This window comes from Leopardus geoffroyi, chromosome C2 (assembly GCF_018350155.1).
Source record: "Leopardus geoffroyi isolate Oge1 chromosome C2, O.geoffroyi_Oge1_pat1.0, whole genome shotgun sequence".
Classification (NCBI taxonomy): domain Eukaryota; kingdom Metazoa; phylum Chordata; class Mammalia; order Carnivora; family Felidae; genus Leopardus; species Leopardus geoffroyi.
This window is the reverse complement of record NC_059333.1, coordinates 60,207,855-60,225,726: the sequence shown is the minus strand read 5'-3', so window position 1 is coordinate 60,225,726 and position 17,872 is coordinate 60,207,855. Positions and strand designations below refer to the sequence as shown.

Sequence of the window (17,872 nt, the reverse complement as noted above, 5' to 3'; positions counted from 1 at the left end):
CGATCTAGGAGTGGAAAGGAATTTAAAACTGGTTGCCATATTCTGGGAGCTGGGTGGGGGAAGGTGTGCTGCTTTAGGAGGAGAATTTTACTTTATCCTCCTGTCTTCACTGAGGAGTCTCATCTTGTCCACTTCTGTGCCATGCATCTCCGAGGCTGAAATTCTCTGGTTCAAATTTCACAGAAAACAAACTTGTCTCTTGTGGTTGGGGCAGGAATGAGAAGTCATGAAGCTGCATAGGATATGTGTGTGTGTGCTGAGGGTGGAGGGTAGTTTTATTACTGCGTAAGAAGAGTCTTTCCACCAGTCCCCTCAATTTTGATCCCATACCTCACCCCACCTTTTGTGGTGGCTAGAGAGCTTCCCAGTCCTGGACCTCCCAGGCTTTCAGATGGCCAGATCAATTCCTTCTGCAGGATGGTACTTTTGTCTTGCATAAACATGTTATCTATCTATCTATCTATCTATCTATCTATCTATCTATTTACTTAAAGTACTTTGTTTTCTTACATGATCGCAAATTTAAGGGCAGGCTCTATGTCTGCAGATTTTTTTTTTTTTTTCCTCCACATCTCAATGTACAGTAGCTTCTCAGGAAATATTGATGTTTGCCCAGGAAAATCTTATTTTCCTGCTTTTGACGGTCATTCCTACAAGTTTCTCTGAAAGGAAACTATGATCATTTCACTTCCTTGGTGTCCTAGCATGTGCGGTGGAAGTCAGTTTTTGGCTTCCAGAAGCCAAGTAGATGAAGATTTTCTTCACTATTGCTATGTGTCCTCCCTCAGCCCATCTGCAGTAGGGAGGCGGATGGGCATTATTATGTTCTACCTTTGTATCAATTCTTCCTTTAAGAAAGAACAATATCAGGGCGTGTAGGTGCTCAGTTGGTTGAGTGTCTGACTCTTGATTTAGATTTAGGTCATGATTCCAGGGTCATGGGATTGAGCCTTGTGTTGGGCTCTGCACTGAGCATGGAGCCTGCTTAAGATTCTCTCTCCCTCTCACTCTCTGTCCCTCTACTTCTGTCCCTCTCCCCTGCTCGTGCTCTCTTTAAAAAAAATAATAATAATAATTAAATAAATAAACGAAATTTTACAAAAAGGCAATAACTATTTTTTCTCTTTAGAGTAAAACGTTTCCTAGATTATATTGGGTCTCTGTTGGGACTCAGTCTAAGAAGCCCAGAATTGCAATTTTGTGAACCAAAGCCCTAAATCCCTGATTCCTACCTGAAAAGAACTATCTGATAAAGTACTGGGGATATTTAATAATAAGCATACTGGAATAGAAGTTAAACATTCACTGCAATATTTTTAATAGCTGAAAAATAAGAAACCAAAATGCCTCTTGGTTAAATAGTTATCATACTATACTGGAAAATAAAATAAATACAGCCTTTAGAAAGTATAACATAGATATCTAAACGCTATATGGAAGTATCTCCAAGATATATTTGTAAATAGAAAAGAACAATGTAGCATACTGCTTATAGTATCCTTCTATCTGTTTTTTGTTTGTTTGTTTGTTTGTTTTTAAAGATAGATCCATGTATCAGCATAGAATATTTCTGGGAGGATACACAAATAACTATGACTGTTACCTCTGGAAAAAGGTATAGAGAGCTAAAGCCAAAAAGAATGTCACTTATGTTTTATTTTTAACAATTGTTCATAGGGTATAAACAATATTAAAGTCTAGAATCCTTACAGGGCCTTGAAGGCCCTCTCCAGCCTCTTCTCCTCCCACTCTTCCCCTATATACTTTAGTTCTGCCCACCTCACCAGGGCCCCTCCAACGTGCCAACACAGCTCTGCCTAAGGGCCTTGTCCTTGCAGATCCTGCTACCTGGACCCTCTTCCTCCAGATATCCACGGGGTTTACTTCCTTCAGGTTTTTGCTTTGCCTCACAGAGAGGCCTTCTCCAGCCTTCCCATGCAAGATAGATTACAGTACAGTGCCTTAGTTTGGGCTCCTATAAGAAAAATACCATAGACTGAGTGATTTAAACAACGGAAATTTATTTCTCATGGTTCTGGAGGCTGGGAAGTCCAAGATAGAGGTGCCAGCTGGTTTGGTTCCTGGTGTCTGCTCTTCCTGATTATGTCCTTGTGTGACAGGGAGTGCAGTCACCTCTCTCATGTCTTTTCTTCTAAGGGCACTGATGTCATTCATGAGGGATACACGCTCATGACCTAATTACCTCCCAGAGGCCCACCTCCAACTACCATCATATCAGGGATCAGGGTTTCAACATGAATTATAGGGGGACACAAACATTCAGTTCATAGGACAGAGTGACCTTTGCCATCTCTCTGGGCCCCTCTTTACTCTGTTTTATTTTCTCTTCCTAGCACTTAGCCCTACCCAACTGTATGTATGGAAAATATTCCTGAAGGTCAGGAATTTTCTCCGTTTTGTTTATTACATCCCCAGTGCCTAGAACAGAGCCTGGCGCATAGTGGCTGTTCAAATTTAAATACTTAGTAAATGAAAAATGAACAGCAGAAGCATTTGAATATGGTGCCCATTTAAAATTTTGAAAAGATACATATCACATATATGTGATAAAACCAAAGCTTTAAGTTTCTTCTGGCAAGTTCTTATTCTTCAGTGAAACTTTTAAGTGGTTAATTCTCTTTGGCAGAGCAAGAATATGATCCTGGACCAAGCCTTTAAATATATAACAGAACTGAAAAGGCAAAATGATGAACTCCTGCTTAATGGAGGAAACAATGAACAAGGTAAAGATTTGAAGATTCTTCATTTTTGTTGTTTTTTCAGTGTTCAGGTCTTCGTGTCACAGGGCAACTTACATGAGGATACAGAGACTTTTTTTGACCAGAAACATTGTTAAGATTGCCCATGCATTCGGTGGGCCAGAGAATAGTGTTGCAAATAAATTCATCTTAGTTTACCTCTTTTCCCTCTTCTCTGAGCAACTCTAATCTTGCAGGCATACATAATTTTGATTTTGGACTCTTCCGTGCACTTCATATTTGCTGAGCTCATGAGACAAATAATGCTGGATCGCTTTTATTCCACTTGGATCTTCCAGCTAGGGGAATCCCGTGAGAGGATATAGGGGAGAGTCCTGCTCAGTGTAACTTAAAAACAAAACAAAGACCTGCCTGGGCCAAGATTTAACTGTGACTTAACTCAAAAGGTCAAAACATTCCGTTCATAATTGTTTATACTGCATGTAATGTGTGTATCAGACTGCCTGATCATTTAAGGAAATTTGATTTTTATTATTATTCTTTAGATAATTACATTAAAAAATAAGTTTTTATTTTAATTCTAGTACAGTTAATACATAATGTTATATTAGTTTCAGGTATACTGAAATTTGATTTTTAATTAGAAGTGACATTTTTATGCTATATAAGTTCTGTTTTTCTATTTGCACTAGAGAGATTTCCTTGTAGGAGCTGAAAAGAAAAATGCCAGGCAAGTGAAAAGCTCAGAATGGTAGGCAGTTTGAATTGTCCTTTATTTATGGCTCTGACAAAAACGGAGAAAGAATTTCCTGGGACAACTCAGTAGGTCACCTTAAAAGGAGAGGAACAAAGGTAGAATTTGCTGAGGTGGGGGCAGTGTTGGGCTACTTTTATTGTATATCCAGAAGGTCAGCATTCTGAATTCTCTTTGCTTGCCTTAAGTTACATGACAGCTTACCCCCTCCCCCATGTCACCTGTCTTTTACAGTCCAGGCCCTGTTTTATGATGCTGTTAGGTAGTTAGATTCGTCATACATGTTTGGTAAGCACTCTGAGGCATCCCATAGAAGAGATATTAAGACTGGAATGATGTGTAGACTTTTCTAAGGAGAGCTTCTTTGGTTTCACACCCCAAAGGCTGAGGCAGTTGAGTTACATTAGGGAAAAGGGAACGTTTTGGAAAAATATAAGTTGCGTAGGGCTCAGGAAAGGCTGAACAGGTAGGCCAGGGCTTGGGGCAGCACCTGAGGCAGCTTAAGTCTCACTACATTGTCATCTCTGTCACCATCCTTTCTTTGGCTCTTTTTTGTGCATCTGCTCTCTTCTCTTTTCTCCTCCCAGAAACTTCCCACATATCCTCTGTCCATAAGACAGGCTGGGCCATAGTCCGAGCAGCGGCCTTGGGAATCAGGCCCACCTGGGTTGAGTTTCATCTTCACTTATGCACTCAGTACCTGTGGCTATTTACTTCACCTCTCCGATCTCAGTTTCCCCGTCTTAAAATGAAGATAATCACAGCACGTGTCTGGTTGACTTTAGACAAATTTATGTAATTACTCTGAGTCTGTTTCTCACATCTTAAAATACTGATGAGAGTAGGTAGTTCCCATCTCATGGTTGTTATGAGGATTAAAAGAAATAATGCAGGTAAAGTACTTTGAGTAAAGTTGGCATATAGTAATTACCATCATCATTGTTGTTATTATCATGAAATGAGACAATGAATGAAAAGTGCCAGGCATGTAGTAAGTGTGTAATAAGTGAGGACAATCATCATTATTATTTGGTCCATAAAAATTGTCCCTTAACTTCTGATGCCCATGGCACATTGGCATCATTCTTCTGTTTCTCTTATTTTAAATGTCTGAGAAAAAGAATCCATTAGTCTCAGCTCATCCTTGTCAGAACAGAACTTTTTATTTCAGGCCACTTCACAGGGCATTGGCTTTGAAGATTGGCTGTCTTTGGTGGATGGGGAGGGGAGAGATATACCACTGTGGCAAGACAGGTGGGATGTCTGGGGTCACAGAACATAAATACCAACAGCGAAGGCTGCCCCAGTAGTAGGATCCATGGGTGAAGTTCTCTCCCTTAGAAAGGAGTAGGGCTGTGACAGTAGCATATGTCCATTGGCCCTGTCAAGGGAGATTGAAGTTCCATTATTGATGCTTTCTTTGGTGCTCTACTACTTTACCTTCAACCTGTTCCACTGTCTCTGGCATTTCAAAGAGTAAAATAGAAGTGAGTTTAAAGCCATTTATAAAAGAGACTGACTATTACCACCGCAAGTAATGTTAGCTGTTATAGCATGTAAATGCTATTATATTGATATTCAGTGTTATTTTCCTAGCATGTGACCATGATATCAGTGTGCCTTCCCTTCTTTTACCTTGGTAGCTGCCCCATTGGGAATTTTTGAATTGGGAATTTTGAGATTTCTACATTATGAGTAATTTCTGACCTTACTTTTAAAGATATTTATTTTTAAAAGGATAGGATAGAGGCTTGTTACACCAATGTAAAAAGGAGAAAGAACTTGCATTAGAAAAGAACTGAAGATTCTCAGATGAGGTATTTCGAAATGCCAGAATTAGACTTTGGTAGTTAGCACACAGTTTTTTCTTAGGTTACTGTAAGTACTGACACTACCAGGTAATTGTTTCATTTTTATTTTTAATATTGTAGCTGAAGAAATTAAAAAGCTACGTAAACAATTGGAAGAAATTCAAAAAGAAAATGGCCGATATATTGAATTACTGAAAGCAAATGACATATGCCTATATGATGACCCTACAATCCACTGGAAAGGAAATCTTAAAAACTCAAAGGTCTCTGTTGTTATTCCCAGTGATCAGGTTCAAAAAAATATCATTGTTTATTCCAACGGGAGTCAGCCTTGTGGAAATAGCCAGGGAACAGCTGTTCAGGGGATAACCTTTAATGTTGGTCATAATTTACAAAAGCAGACCGCCAATGTGGTGCCAGTACAGAGGACTTGCAATCTTGTGACTCCTGTGTCTATTTCTGGAGTTTACCCTTCTGAAAACAAGCCATGGCATCAGACCACAGTTTCTGCATTGGCTGCCAACCAGCCTGTTCCTCTTTGTCTTCCTGCTACCATTCCTGCTCAAAATATTCTCGAGCTTTCCACCTCCGAAAGCGAATCGAGCGTGCTTGGTGCCACCAACGGCCCACTGATCGCAGTTCCCATTGGGCCTGAACCTCACCAACATCGTTCCGTGCACACGTGTCTAAGTGATCAAAGTTCTCCTGAAAATAAGAATGGGCAAGAGAGCCCCAAATTATTGAAGAAAACAGTCCCTTGTGCCACAGGCGTCCCCACCACTTCCTCAGCGACTGCCACTAAAGTGCACCACGGAAGCCAGTCCTGCCTGAGCATCCAGGATTTCAGAAATGATTTTCAAACCACCTTTGTTGTCTCAGTTACCACCACAGTCTGTTCCCAGCCTCCCAGATCTGCAGGTGATGCTTGTCCGGTGAGCATCAGCAAGGGTGCAGACTCGGCGAGTGTTACCGCAGCGGTGGCCCCTTCTGCCCCTGCAGGAGGGAAGACCACCACTCCTGTAAGTACTCTTTCTGCAAACCCTTTGGACAATAGTTGGACTCTTTCTTGTTCTTTGCCTTCTTCCAGTGTTAGTGCTTCGGATTTGAAAAACATTAATAGCCTTACCCGAATTTCCTCCGCTGGAAACACACAGACAACGTGGACTACTTTGCAACTGGCGGGAAACACTATTCAGCCCTTAAGCCAGACACCTTCTTCTGCAGTGACTCCGGTATTAAATGAGTCTGGTAGCAGCCCTCCCACGACCAGCCACAGTAGACACGTCGCTACGGGCGTCAACGTGAATAATTCCTTTCCCGCAGATGGGCAGGTGGTTGAGCAAGTAGTTGTCACCTTGCCTTCTTGTCCATCTTTACCTATGCAGCCACTAATTGCCCAACCACAAGTTAAATCTCAGCCTCCAAAAAGTATCCTTCCATTGAATTCAGCAATGCAAGTGATTCAGATGGCTCAGCCAGTTGGGTCGGCTGTGAATGCAGCTACAGCTAATCAAAATGTTATCATTCTTCAGCCCCCCAGCACCACCCCTTGCCCAACAGTGATGAGAGCAGAGGTTCCCAACCAAACAGTAGGTCAGCAGATAGTGATCATACAGGCAGCTAATCAGAACCCTTTGCCGCTCCTCTCAGCTCCACCTCCTGGTTCTGTTCGACTCCCTGTCAGTGGAGCCAATGCTCTACTAGGGTCTAATAGTTCAGTGCAAAATGTTTCGACCCCCCAGACTTTTGGAGGAAAGCATCTTGTCCATATATTACCAAGACCTTCATCTCTATCAACATCTAGTTCAACACAAACTTTTTCTGTTACCATGTCAAACCAACAACAGCCTCAAACCATTTCTTTAAATGGACAGCTCTTTGCTTTGCAGCCTGTGATGTCCTCATCAGGAACTACAAATCAAACCCCTATGCAAATTATCCAACCCACCACCAGCGAAGATCCAAACACCAATGTTGCCCTGAATACATTTGGAGCTTTGGCCAGCCTCAATCAAAGCATATCACAGATGGCTGGGCAGAGCTGTGTACAGTTGTCTATTAGCCAGCCTGCCAATCCCCCAACTGCCGCAAGTAGTCAAACCATCCCAGTTCACAGTGTTTCATTAACAACAACGGTAGCATCTCCCATGACAACCGATAATTCAGCCACACTACCCAGTACTTATAGTCTGGTAACTACTCCCTCAGTGAACACTGTAGCTTGTTTACCTAATGTGAAGTCAAAAAGGTTTAAGAAGCCAGGTGCCAAGAAACACTTAGCCGCTCACAAGTCCGCATGTCCCCCGAATCCAGTCAGAGAGGTGGGCAAGTTAGCCTGCCCCGGCACTGAAGCCACAGCAGAGCCGTCATGTGGTGATGGACTGCTGGAAAGCCTCCCTGTCGTGTTACCGTCTGTCACCATGTCCCAGGCAAATTGTGTGAGTGTTTCTGGTTCACATTCTTTGGATGTTCTGAATCCTGAATCCGTGATACCCGAATCTGTACCCAAATCTAAGTCAGCAGAAGAGTCTAGCTCACCCTCCCAAGCATCTGTAACGAGTGAACATTTTGTAATGGCCCCAGCAAAATCCAAAGATTCTGCCCCCATTCTGCAGCAAGAGGCATCTCAGGATAAGCCACCAGCTAGTTTGGCATTGTCAGATGCTGCCAAATCCTGCACTTCAGCCAGCGTGTTGATTCCATCTCCAAATGATCCCCACCTTTTGGTTTCTCAGGTTTCTGGGCTCTCATCCGCCACTAGCACTACAAGCACTGACTGTGCTTCTGAGGTAGAAATCATTGCTGAACCTTGCAGGGTGGAGCAAGACTCATCAGATACGATGCAAACGACAAGTCTATTAAAGGGGCAGGGTTTGACTGCATTGTTGTCTGGTCTTGCTAAAGAAAAAGACTCTCAGAAATTGTCTCTTTCGGTGCCGGTGGACCATCCTGACTTTCCTTCTGAAAATTCTAAAATGGCGGATTCAAGTGTCGATTTACATCCCAAACAGGAGCTGTTACTGATGAACAGTGATGACAGAGGTCCGGGGCAACACCACTCCTGCGTCCCTGATCAGGAGGTTATTAATGGCTCTTTGCTTGTCAGCAGGCAGGCCGACTCTCCCATGTCCACCAGCTCTGGCAGTAGTCGTAGTTTCTCAGTTGCATCCATGCTTCCTGAAACGACGAGAGAGGATGTCACCAGCAATGCAACAACGAATACCTGTGACAGCTGTACCTTTGTAGAGCAAACTGATATAGTTGCTCTTGCTGCAAGAGCTATTTTTGACCAGGAGAACCTTGAGAAGGGAAGAGCTGGCACCCAGGCTGATATGAGGGAGGTTACTTCAAAGCCTTCTGAAGCCTCACCTTTAGAGGGAGACCAGCCTTTCAAAACACAGATGTCTAAAGAGAGTGGCCCAGGACAGGCAGAAGCAACACCAAATGAATTTAATTCTCAGGACTCAATCGAAGCAACTGTGGATCGATCCCTCGGAAAACCAAGTTGTTCTGTAGGAATCAAAACATCAAATGCCTCTTTACAGGTTTCGACTTCTCAGCCACCAAGCATCACCAGTTTAAGTGTCAATAATCTTATCCACCAGGGCACCATCAGCCATCCTCTGGTCAGCTGTGCTGGTCTATCCCAAACCGCAGAGCAAGCACCTGTTCCGGCAACGGTTAATCTGACCGTTGCATCTAGTTCCTATGGTGGTCAGCCTCCTGGGCCAGCTCTGATGACCGAATATTCCCAAGAACAGCTAAACACCATTACTGGCACCATACCAAATCCACAGGTTCAAGAGCCACTCTTAAAGCCAAGTCAGGAAAGCCGCAAAGACTCCGCCAAGCGTGCTGTCCAAGACGACCTTTTATTGTCTTCAGCTAAACGTCAAAAGCACTGTCAGCCAGCCCCGCTGAGGCTTGAAGCTATGTCGCTGATGAACCGCACTCCAGACAGCATTTCTGATCAGACTCAGATGATGGTCAGTCAGCTCCCTCCCAACTCTGCAAACTCTGTTGTGCCTATTAGCAACCCAGCACATGGAGATGGCCTCGCACGATTATTTCCACCGAGTAACAATTTTGGGGCCCCTGCATTGAGACAGACGGAAGTTCAATGCAGTTCTCAGAATTCAGTTACCGAGCAGCAGCAAACCCAGGCCAGTCAACATCTCCAGGCCCTGCAACAGCATGTTCCAGCCCAAGGGGTATCTCACCTGCACGGTAACCACCTCTACTTAAAGCAGCAGCAGCAGCAGCAGCAGCAGCAAGCAGGACAGTTAAGAGAGAGGCATCACTTGTACCAACTGCAGCGTCACGCGCCTCATGCAGAGAGCTCTGTCCACTCTCAGCCACATAACGTCCACCAACAGAGGACTCTCCAGCAGGAAGTCCAGATGCAGAAAAAGAGGAATCTTGTTCAGGGCACTCAGGCCTCTCAGCTTTCCTTACAACCAAAGCACCACGGAACTGACCAGTCCCGCCCCAAGAGTGGTCAGCCACATCCCCACCATCAGCAGATGCAGCAACAGATGCAGCAACATTTTGGAAGTTCCCAGCCAGAAAAGAGTTGTGAAAACCCTTCGACCAGCCGGAGCCACCACAACCATCCCCAGAACCATCTCAGTCAAGATATGATACACCAGCAGCAGGATGTTGGAAGCAGGCAGCAAGGTTCGGGGGTTTCTTCTGAACATGTGTCTGGGCATAATCCATTGCAGAGGCTTTTGACTTCAAGGGGCATAGAGCAACAAATGGTGTCCCAGCCCAGTATCGTGACTAGGCCTTCAGACATGCCCTGTACTCCACACAGGCCAGAGAGAAATAGAGTTTCAAGTTATTCTGCCGAGGCACTTATTGGAAAGACATCTTCGAACTCAGAGCAGAGAATGGGCATGTCACTTCAGGGTTCCAGAGTTTCAGATCAGCTTGAAATGAGAAGCTATCTTGATGTTCCCAGAAATAAGAGTTTGGCCGTTCACAATATGCAGGGTCGCGTGGACCATACTGTTGCCTCGGATATCCGCCTCACTGACTGTCAGACGTTTAAACCAAGTGGAGCCAGTCAGCAGCCCCAGAGTAATTTTGAAGTACAGTCTTCAAGAAATAGTGAAATAGGTAACCCGGTATCATCATTGAGGAGTATGCAGTCCCAGGCTTTTCGAATTAGTCAAAACCCTGGTCCACCACCAATCGACCGCCAAAAGAGATTATCTTACCCACCAGTTCAGAGTATTCCGACAGGAAATGCCATCCCACCAAGGGACAGTGAGAACACATGCCACCAGAGTTTCATGCAGAGTTTACTTGCCCCTCACCTTGGTGATCAGGTCCTTGGAAGCCAGAGATCACTCTCAGAACATCAGAGGAACACACAGTGTGGTCCATCCTCTGCAATTGACTATAATTGTCCCCCAACCCATGAAAGTGTCCATATTAGAAGAGAGAGTGAGAGTCAAAACAGGGAGAGTTGTGACATGTCCCTAGGTGCGATTAACACGAGGAACAGCACCCTGAATATTCCTTTCTCAAGTTCTTCTTCTTCAGGAGATATTCAGGGTCGAAACACAAGTCCCAATGTGTCTGTACAGAAGTCCAATCCCATGAGGATAACTGATAGTCATGGGACCAAGGGCCACATGAACCCTCCGGTCACAACCAACATGCATGGGGTTGCAAGGCCAGCTTTGCCCCATCCGTCTGTGTCTCACGGAAATGCTGAACAAGGGCCTCCTGTACGTCCAACTAACTCTTCAGTTCCCCAGCGATCAAGGCATCCCTTGCAAGACAGCAGTGGTTCCAAAATTCGTCAACCTGAAAGGAATCGTTCCGGAAACCAAAGACATAGTAATGTCTTTGACCCAAGTCTTCCCCATCTTCCTCTGTCCACTAGTGGCAGTATGATTCTTGGACGCCAACAAGCCGCTACAGAGAAGAGAGGAAGTATTGTTCGTTTCATGCCCGATAGCCCACAAGTACCTAATGATAACGCAGCGCCTGACCAGCATACACTATCACAAAATTTCGGTTTTCCTTTTATTCCCGAGGGTGGCATGAATCCACCAATAAATGCTAATACTTCTTTCATTCCACAGGTTACTCAGCCTAGTGCCACTCGAACGCCAGCTCTTATCCCTGTAGATCCCCAAAATACTCTGCCCTCCTTCTATCCCCCCTACTCCCCTGCTCATCCTACACTGTCTAATGATATTTCCATCCCCTATTTTTCTAATCAAATGTTCTCAAATCCTAGCACTGAGAAAGTAAACAGTGGAAGCTTAAATAACCGATTTGGATCAATTCTGTCTCCTCCTAGACCTGTTGGTTTTGCTCAACCAAGTTTTCCTCTGCTCCCTGACATGCCGCCAATGCACATGACCAATTCTCACTTGTCTAACTTTAATATGACATCTTTGTTTCCAGAAATAGCTACAGCTCTTCCCGATGGCTCGGCAATGTCACCTTTGCTTACAATAGCAAACTCCTCTGCCTCTGACTCTTCCAAGCAGTCCTCGAACAGACCTGCCCACAACATAAGCCATATTTTAGGTCATGACTGCAGTTCAGCTGTTTAAATACTGATAAACTAAATGTAAATGTATCGGGTGAGATTACAAATGTGTTTGTGTGTGCATGCACACATAATGCACATGGTGAGGGAGGTGGTGTGTGTGTGTGTGTGTATGTCTTTGTGTTTGTGTAATCAGTTTCCAGTTATCTTCAGAATGTAGGGAAGCCACGTCAGAGATGATGGGAATACCGGGTTGCCAGCAACAAACTATCTTTCATTTTTAACTGCACGGTGTGCTTTTTAAGTTTTTCAAGCGGAGTTGCATTTTCAAGTTTGATTTGTAATCTTATATTCCCTAAATACTTACCAGCTGGAAGTTGGGGGAAAATCCCTTTGGCGTGTGTGGGGTAGTAGGAAAGAACCTAGATTTTAAATTTGATTGCTGATCATTTGTAAGATAGATAACTTGAGGTATTTGAGTTGCTCTCCAAAAATACAGACACTTTGCTATAACGCAGTGGCTCATCACCAAGTGCTTGGCTGATGACAGCATCTAGAACAGTTTCTTGCCCCTGGCAGCTATTGAATTAATGTAGAATGAATGTCCATGGTTCAAATCAAGCAGTTAGCAAATAAATGAGTTGCTCGATCAGCCTTTACTCCCAAGGTTTGCTGTAGGTAGAGGCTTCTTTCTTAATGATAACAATGCCTAAGCTATCTGGATTTTAATGTCTCATTCTTCAAATTAGGGAGCCATGTTATCTTTCAGTGTGCCAAGATCCTGGAAAGCAAAGGTCTTCCTTACTTAGCCTTAAAAATAGCAATCTGAAAAGCAAAGTACATAGACTTTGTCCATTTTGTGCTTGCATTTTTGCATAAGGTCCTAAGGATAAAAGCAGTTGTATTGCAGAATTTTACATGTGTTTTGGCAAAGATTGTTGCTTCATCGGTTGAACTTTGTTTTCAACATTTTCTTCATTCTATTTATTTGAGCTCGAAATGCTTTCTTTTATATTTGTTAATCATTAGGGACTGCTCAGTAAATAGTGTGTTTGGAATTTACACAGTTATATGAGCCTTACTTTTTAAAAATATTTCTGAGCAGAGTCTTAAGCTCTGTCAGTGTTTTCATTTATTGATATTTATATTTAAAAGATGGCATTGTATGTTACATTATTACCCCACATAGTAGAATTGTAATGAGAAGACGAATTTGTTCATTATTTTTCCTGATGGTAGATGTGAAATGGTGCTTCAAAAAATTGTCTCTGTATATGTCTCTGTGTGTGAGTGTGTGGGGGGAGGGGGAGAAGGGGGACAGAACACAGACATAGATTTGAAAATATAAACTGGTCCTTTAAAAATTGGCCTGCCATCTGGAAATGGAAATTGAGACCTGAGACCTGCTGAAGTATTGGAAAACTGGATGTTAGGGTTTTTAAAAGCCCCACAGAAGTTAATTATGTATACACGCACACATACACACACACACACACACACTCACTCATATATTGAATTTTGAAAACTTAAAAAAAAAAACCTCTGAAAACAACCATATATACTCATATTCTCAAACCTATTACTTTTTGTTGTTGTTATATTCTGCCAAATATAGGATCAAGTGGGAGAGATACATATAACATGGTTCTGTCTGCTCTGTTAATCAAGTAAACCCAAGAGCCAGCATTTTATTTTTTCCTCCTTAAAAATGCCTCCTCAGGCTGGGTCAGAGCTGTTAACTCTGGCGAATACCTCTTGTGAAGACTCAGTGGAAGGGTCACGTGTGCCTCTTGAACTGTTCTTACCAAACTTTCCTCCCTCCTGCTGCTGACTGAAGCAGCCTCCTGGGAGCAAGAAAAAAAAATGTAAACAAGAAAAGCTTCTGTATTTTCTCCTTCAAAATACTCATGGGGAAGAATAGGAGTTACTTAAATAAGACAACAGATAAACAAAGTAGTTAAAACTTTTAATTGAGGGGAAACATGAGATTTATGGCTTGTTTTTTAATTGAGTTTTAGGTTGTAACATTCAAGTTTTTCTCTGTACTTGAAAGGTCCAGCCTGCCAATTTCAAGAAAGGTAGTGTTCAATATGTTTGGTTATTCATTCTCCCTTCCTCCGTCTCTCTGTCTCTCTGTCTCTGACACACACACACACGCGCACGCATGCACACACGCGTGCACAGTGTGGTGGCTATTGAGTCCTGAAGAACTGGGCACTGTTAGATATAATTAGAACGAAGGTAACAGGCTAAGGAGAAGATCAATTTGAACATTGCAATAGAAAGGCCTCAAAGCCTGGCACTTTTCAGATATTTCTCTGTTGCATTGATTGTATTTTTCTGCTCAGCCCTGTTCAGAGATAGCATTTACATGTTTCAGAGCTTTCATTCCAAGAATGTACTTTGATCTCAAAGGAACCCCCACCCCTAAGTAAGGCTTATTTGACCCTGTGAAGAAAGATATGACTCTCTGCAAATAATTTGGCTCCTGCTTACATGTAGCTCTAATTATCTTACAGACATGTGCATATATATGTAAGAGATCATTATATATATGGACTCAGTTCTGAAAGTGTTCAGAAAAGAGTAATCTTATTTGATTTAAAAGCATGAGTGTACAAGATTTATCAGCAGTATATTAAGTATTTGATAATTAGAGCTAAATGATTTGGGGGAGGAATTTTATTTAATACCTAGCAATCTCTGGATACAATTTTTGGCAAAGGTACGGCAGAAAACAGTCAAATAGTAAACTTTAATGTTATTCTTGGCTTGCTCATATATGACTATAGAATGTAAAACCATTTCCACAGATAATTTTGTAATTTATGAAAATACACAAACATACAAACCTATGAATCATAAATGAGAGTCATTAATTAAACTGTTTTTCTCTCTTTTAGTGTTACTGATCACATAGAATCAATTAGAGAAAGTAGTTGACTCTGACCATTAACACAGTAACTTCTAATGAAGTGAAAAATTTCAGATACTTCAACCTGTATAAACTTCTAATATGTCAATCATGGATAAAAGAAATCAAGTTTGATGTCATTTCTCTTTTTGGGATATTTTATACCACTTCAGGAAATTTATTTTTGTTTATATCATAAGACCTTTTGGGGGGACCAGGGATGGCATCTTTTTTCTAAGTAAGGAGACACATCCCCCAGTGATCATGCTTTATAAAATTTAATGTATTAGAACTGTGGAAAGAGAAGAATGAGGAGGGAATATTCTTTTGCAGCAATTTCCATTTACGTATCAGGGTGAACTGCAATAAAGATCCATTTTTAAAAATCAGCCTTCTTGAAATACAAAATTATTTAAACATTTTAAAGATAATTCATTTGCCTTGCTCTTGCCTTCTAACATTATCCATATCATGGAAAGTCTGAAATTTATACTCCAAAAAAATGTGGAAACGTGTTTTAATGGAGGTAAGGTTGTAAAATTTTGAGAAAGGATAAAGACTCACTAATAAGCATCTTCTCAGCTTTGTCCTCCCTTTGATAGATAGGTACCGAGGCTCCTCTTTTCTTCCATCTGCTGCGAGTCAGCAGGTGGCAGGGAACCTGCTCATTTCCTTAGGATGATTACTTCTCTGCCTTGAAATGTTTATTGGGCCCACCCATCTATTGGATCATTGTGTGACAGTGAGTCATGCTCCTAAATCAGTGAGTCCCAGTCCTGGCTTTGGGAACCACTATATCTCCTATTCTATCAAGAGGTAACAAGAATTTCTTGAAACAAAGTTCAGAATTAATTTAAGATACTGAATGTGCCATACAGTTAGTTCTCTTCCTTGTTTTGATGAGCTTGCTTTGTGTTTGTTTTTGCTTTTCCTCATGGAGGAGTTTAGAAAGCTCAAAGGTGGGACCCAAATCAGATGGCTTTGGGTTGATACTTCAGGAACCTGGAGGTCGTACTTCTGTTGTCTGTATAAATTCTGCCTTTGCCTGGAGCTAATTGCCTATGGCTGTGTATATCCAGAGGGCAATAATAATAGCCAAATAAACTAGTGTGAAGTTAATCTGTGAGTGATGATTTTATGATACCTATATGCAAGTTAAAGGCCAGAAACTCATTCCTTCTTGAACTACCTTTTTTGGCCAAATGCTATGAACAGAAAAGGGTCCTTTTTTTTTTTTTTTTTTTTTTTTGACTTAACCATATTTTGTCTGCATTCTACACCTTCCTGTGTGAGCTTGACAGTGTTTTTACCGGAGTCTGTGGGGGACACCAAGTTTGGATCGGGGCAGTCCAGCATGAGGCCCTTCTTGGACACAGAGCTTCTAGTTCTGCCCACATGCCTCTATCCTGGTACTGCACTTTACTTGAAACTGTGCCTCTGGTCCTAAGACCAGCCATTGGAACATATTACCCACTCCTGTGTTACATAGCAAAGGACCAGTCGGAATGGTACGTGCTGTGTAGTCAAACACCTAGAAGACAAGAACAGCTGATGTTTCTCACTGTTGCCTTATCATTCTCTGAGCCATCTTTGATGCCGATCTTGTAAAAAGTGTACTAGAAGCAAAACTCCTTTTAAACTCAGAGCTTGTAGGTGGTGGTCATTCAACATCCTTGTTTCTATATTTGCACAAACCCTATCCACCCACTGCAGGGGTCTGGTGCAACGCATGTGTTCAGATGCTTCCTAAACACGAGCCAACTTGGGTTGAAAGTGGATATAATATTCAAATTGGTGTTATTTTGGATGATAATCTGCATAATCTGTCACTAGAGATCTCATGAGACATAGAAGATAACTCTTCATTTGTAATTTAACACTTTTAAAGAAGATGATCATAAGTTGTGGGGTTTTATTTATTTTTTTGGCTCAGTTGTGTATACAGCTTGACACCATATGATGTCCTAGGAACTTAGAGCTTGCTCCATCTAACTCCTTCTTCACTTCTCTGGATCTCTTTACCCCCATCCCTCAAGTCTTAAAACCATTTTCATCTGTGAGGTCATTGAGGCACTGGACTTGACTATATTGGTAACCTTTAAGGGAGTTAAACTGTTGATCTTCCAAGAAGAAAGGGACCAGACAGTGTTGCTTAAGATGCTGCAGTTGTGTTACTGTGAAGAAAAGATTTGCTTCCACTTTCAGCAGGCTATATATATATATATATATATATATATATATATATATATATATTCATTTTGGTAAAAATAGGTGGAAAATCGGAAGACATAATTACCTTCACAAATTATTTATAGATACACTGGGTGAGAGGCTTACTGTAGGGCAGTCGCCAGAAAAACCTAACTGTAGTCTTTCAATAGTGTAATATTTGTATCTATTCCCATGCCAGCGATGTCTGCTGTGTACTGTGTCCTATTACTGTAAATCACCTGGTTTATAATACTAATGGGAACTAATTTGTTTTGTAATGGAATCCAGAGCAGATATGTATAATATGATCAGGATTGTCCTCCCTGTTGTAAATAAGAATAGGTCCTGTTTATTTTGACATCTTTTTACAAATGCATTGTATTAGGGTGTGAATATTCTGAACCATGCTCTTGTTTAAAGTTTTGAAATTTTTATTGGTAAATGTAACATTTTAATGGTTGTAATAATTATTTGTATAGATATGAATATAGTATTTTATTTAAGAAAATAAACTTTGCATTTTTGCATTGTGAATTCTGTCTTTTCTGATCATTGCCGCGTGCCACCTCAAACCTGGTATTAAAACAACTTGTATACCAAAGTTTTCTGTTCAAGGAATCTCCCAATATTACCACAATGTCTGAAAATGATACCGTGACCCATTTCCCCTGGGGACTGTGTTCCTGATCAAAGAGTCAGCCTCAAATAAACCAGACCAGTGCTACAGTGTTAGAGCAAACTATACACCTCTGTACTCATTGTAAAAAGTAAAATTAGAATCCCAGATCTGGAAGAGTATTGAGAGAAGATTCAGTTAAAGTCGCTATAGTGGAGGAAACTGAAGCACAGAACCTTGGAACCAGAAATGGGTCTTTCAATATAGCTTCCCACATCAACTTGGTTACTGTTTACAACCGTGAAGTTTGAGAGGAAAAAACAAGTTGCAGG

At 41.8% G+C, this 17,872-nt stretch overlaps 1 protein-coding gene across 2 annotated transcripts in view; it reads left to right on the top strand.

Annotated features, from left to right (window-relative positions):
• The window catches only part of USF3 (upstream transcription factor family member 3), a 56,746-nt gene extending 39,753 nt beyond the window's left edge, over positions 1-16,993 (top strand). Inside the window, exons 6-7 of one of the 2 annotated variants that reach the window (XM_045502084.1) lie at positions 2,648-2,744; positions 5,406-16,993. In XM_045502084.1, the coding sequence (XP_045358040.1) occupies positions 2,648-2,744; positions 5,406-11,863 (6,555 nt within the window). In that variant the 3' untranslated portion in view covers positions 11,864-16,993. The remainder of the gene's footprint in view (positions 1-2,647; positions 2,745-5,405) is intronic. The other variant, XM_045502085.1, reaches the window with a different exon arrangement.
• Positions 16,994-17,872: the final 879 nt, after the last annotated feature.